General features: G+C 39.4%; 1 protein-coding gene across 1 annotated transcript in view; it reads left to right on the top strand.

The window, feature by feature from the left end:
- LOC131363884 (matrix-remodeling-associated protein 7-like) overlaps positions 1–875 on the top strand; it is a 9,636-nt gene extending 8,761 nt beyond the window's left edge. Inside the window, exon 4 of the mRNA XM_058406845.1 lies at positions 430–875. Within this exon, the coding sequence (XP_058262828.1) occupies positions 430–544 (115 nt within the window). The 3' untranslated portion in view covers positions 545–875. The remainder of the gene's footprint in view (positions 1–429) is intronic.
- Positions 876–3,950: the final 3,075 nt, after the last annotated feature.

Genomic DNA, 3,950 nt, shown 5'->3' with positions numbered 1-3,950 from the left:
ACACACACACACACACACACACATACATGCACATACACCCCATCATACACAGACACACATACATGCACATACACCCCATCATATACACACTCACATATCCACACACACACACACACACACATACATGCACATACACCCCATCATACACACACACACATACATGCACATACACCCCATCATACACACACACACACATAGCAGTCTAAATTTCACTCCATATTCCTCACATCTGTAAGCTTTAGCTCACCTGTTAGCCAAATAAAAGAATAAGCAAACACACCCCATTGTATGCATAAAAACGTTTAAACAGGTGACAAATCTCACGTAAAAATTCCTATACACAGATTCGCTCCACGTCTCTTTGTATTCTCTTTCTCTTTCGCTCCACGCGCTGTCTATTTCTCATCTTTCCACACGTCTTTGTTTCAGGGTTCAGCAGGAGCAGCTGGCTGCAATCTTCAGGCTGCTCAAAGAAAACCAGGACACATTTGGGGAGGTGACGGAGAAAGACATGGAGGAACAGCTTAAGCTTTACTCCATCTAAACAGAACTGCACCTGCCGTTACACTGCTCGGACATCACGGACGTGGAACGTTATCACTAATACTTACTGTTAATGCTTTTCACAAGTGAAGTGAAGTGAACTGAAGGATGTGAGGAAAAAATGTATTTAAATAAGGTCAATGTGTTTTAGACGTAACTGCACACAATTCAGACAGTAAAACATTGTAGTAAAATATCACTCTATCTCGTTTTGTCTCTGTCTCTCTAGACGTAGCAATTATCTTCATATAATTATCTTCATTGTGTGTGTGTGTGTATCAATCAGCCATGACATTAAACCCAATGAGAAGTAAAGCAAATAAGACAAATTATTCAATTAATTTCAATTTTATTTGTATCAAGCTTTTAACAGCGGACACTGTCTCAAAGCGGCTTTACAGAAAAATAAAAATCTGTATTTATCCCTAATGAGGCAGCCGTGGCAAGGAAAATCTCCCTGAGACGATTTGAGTAAGGAACCTTAAGAGGAACCAGACTCCAAAGGAAAGCCGATCCTTGGAAGCAGGAAAAATTAGCAGGTGTAAGAATCTGAGTGACCGAGACAAGGGCCAAACTGTGATAACTAGACGATTGAGAGCATCAGAGCATCTCTAAAAACAGTAGGGGTGTTCCTGGTATACTGTATTGTGAAAGAAGGACCACCAGAGACCCAGTGACTCGGTCATGAGCGATCAAGGCTCACTGATGGAAGAAGGAAGCCTGGTTTTATCAATTAATGTGAATGCTTACCTAAACAAGAAAAGAGATGGTTTCAGGATGCACTATGGGAAGAAAGCAAGCTGACATACATAACTGTGTACTTTGACTTGTACCGCCTACCTAAGCAATGTTGCAGGTCAGGTATTTGGCAACAAAATTCCTTAACACCAGCTGCATCTTTCAGCACTGAAATAAACATTTACGGCATTTGGCAGACGCTCTTATCCAGAGCAACTTATGTTCTACCTCTGAGCAGTTGAGGTTTAAGGGCCTTGCTCAGGGACCCAACAGTGGCAGCTTGGTGGTCCTGGGATATGACTCTCAGCCTTCCGATCAGTAGGCCAACACCTTAAACACTAAGCTACCACATCTCCACCCTATCAACAGTATAATACACCCTGCAACACTAATAATTTGAGGGACATGCTAAAATGGTGTCCATGGTGTTGACTTGGCCTCCATGTCCCCCAGATCCTTGGAGGCCTCACCTTTCAACTTAGCGGACTTAAAGGATCCGCTGCAAAAGTTTGGTGCCAGATACCACAGAGTCCATGTCTCAATGGGGCAAAGCTTTTTTGGAGGCACAAGGCACAAGAGGCTGCACATTCAATCAGCTGAATACAATGCCAAGTGTGAGCTGGAGTGATGTCAAGCACACCACTACTGGACCTCTGTGGAAAATGTATCTCTGGGGTGATGAATGATGCTCCAGATGAATGAATCCGGGATTGATGGATCCTGATGGATACCAGGAGAACACCATCTACCAAAATGTGTAGCGCCAGTAAAGTTTGGTGGGGGTTTGGCAATCACTTGGGACTGTTTTGTCAAGGTTTGGACTGCTGGTTAACAAAAAATTTAGAACATTTTAGAGCAAGGAAAAACTACCTGAGATGATATGAGGAAGAAACCTTGAGAGGAACCAGGCTCAGAAGGGAACCCCATCCTCATTGGGTGACACCGGAGAGTGTGATTATAAATAACTATATACTACACTATACTATACTATACTATGTAGTTATATAATATAACTATATTATAATTATCTCAGAGTACCACTAGTCAGAGTGTGTGTACAGTTCTCAGAGTTGGTGTGTTGGAAGCGGGAAAAATGGGTGAGCATAAGGTTTAATTTTAGAGCAAATTGATTTTAAAACCTAAATATGTCATTAAAATTAGTAGCTGACTTTATGAATATTTATAAGACCAGAGAGCTGTGCTAGATATGGCTGAGGAACTATTAGGCTGCGGCATTGATATTTTCTTCTTAAAACAAAAAGTAAAGTGAAGTTCCAGTAATCCCATGTTGACATTTAATTATCACATGTACTCATCTTAAAACAGGTCCAGGCTTGTCATCTATCAAACAGTCACTAGGAAATTAATCTATATTCACTGTCTACTTTAACAGGCACACCTTTTGCGGTTATCCAGTTAATCAGCAGTGGCTGTTAACATTGACAAACAAATATCTGTATGACTTCATTGATGGTGTGAGTGTTGGTGTCTGATGGGCTGGTTTGAGTATCTGCTCATCTCCTGGGATTTTCCTGCACAATGCGCCAGACTTTTTCCAGCTTAAATAATTATTATTTACTATGACTACGGTGAGCAGAAAATCCTGGACAAGCTCTAGCCTAAAATTTCTTGTTTTTTTTGCTGACTTGAGTCTGTTGTAACCCCTTTGCCTCAAAGTTTAAGGCGTTGTATCTTCTGATTCATTGTGTTTTTTCTCTTCACCTCAGATGTGTGAACAATTACACTTGTTAATAACTAATAACTACCTTTATTTTTATTTATTTATTTATTTATTTATTTATTTATAGTCACAGTTAATGCTGTGGATCATGGAAGTTCATGCTATGACTGTGTGTGTTGCAATCGTTTACACAACATGTTTTCTCTCTTTCTATTAATGGTAATAACACACCCATTCACACACACATGCACACACATGCACACACACACACACATGCACACCCACACACAAATGGGAACAAACTGCCTTGTAGCCTGAACCAATCAGAATCCAGAACTCGGGAACTATGCAGTAAACACTGAAATTAATGCATGTATATTTATTTGAAAATTAAACAGATATCCATTGTCAACTTATGTTATATTAAAAAGTAGTGTATTGTGTAACAATGCGAAAGTGTATGATGTGTTCATGCCAGTTAACCCCTTTTTTTACCAGTATGCTGGCTTGAAATGGACTTGTTTTCAATCAGTATAAAGAAATGATTGATTTTCTGGCTGTGAGTCTGATATCAAATGTGTCAGGGTGTGCATTTTTCCCTCTGTTGGATAACCTTGCACAGAATTTTAGTGGCTCAACCTTGAAATTTAAGATGTTTATGAACAATGAACAATTTAAGATGTTTATGAACAATGAACAATTTAAGATGTTTATGAACAAGCACTTGGGGCATCTGAGAGAGCAGAAATGGGTTTGATATCAACATTTACGTTAAAGATCTTGAAACATCTGAAACAATCTTGAAATCTGTTTTTGTTTGCTGGAACGTTTCTATGAATATATCGCCCCTAGTATGCTAAGTAAAAAACAGAAATACTTATGACACACTACACATTCCTAAAATCCTGAATGTCTGCTTTTATATGAGCTTCAAGTTAACCCCCACTGTGGAGAAAGACATGACGAAGAGTTAAAGTAAATCCGCATT

The sequence above is a fragment of the Hemibagrus wyckioides genome, linkage group LG13 (genome assembly GCF_019097595.1).
Source record: "Hemibagrus wyckioides isolate EC202008001 linkage group LG13, SWU_Hwy_1.0, whole genome shotgun sequence".
Lineage (NCBI taxonomy): Eukaryota > Metazoa > Chordata > Actinopteri > Siluriformes > Bagridae > Hemibagrus > Hemibagrus wyckioides.
Note: the sequence above shows the minus strand (reverse complement) of the source record. Positions and strands in the feature narration are given on the sequence as shown.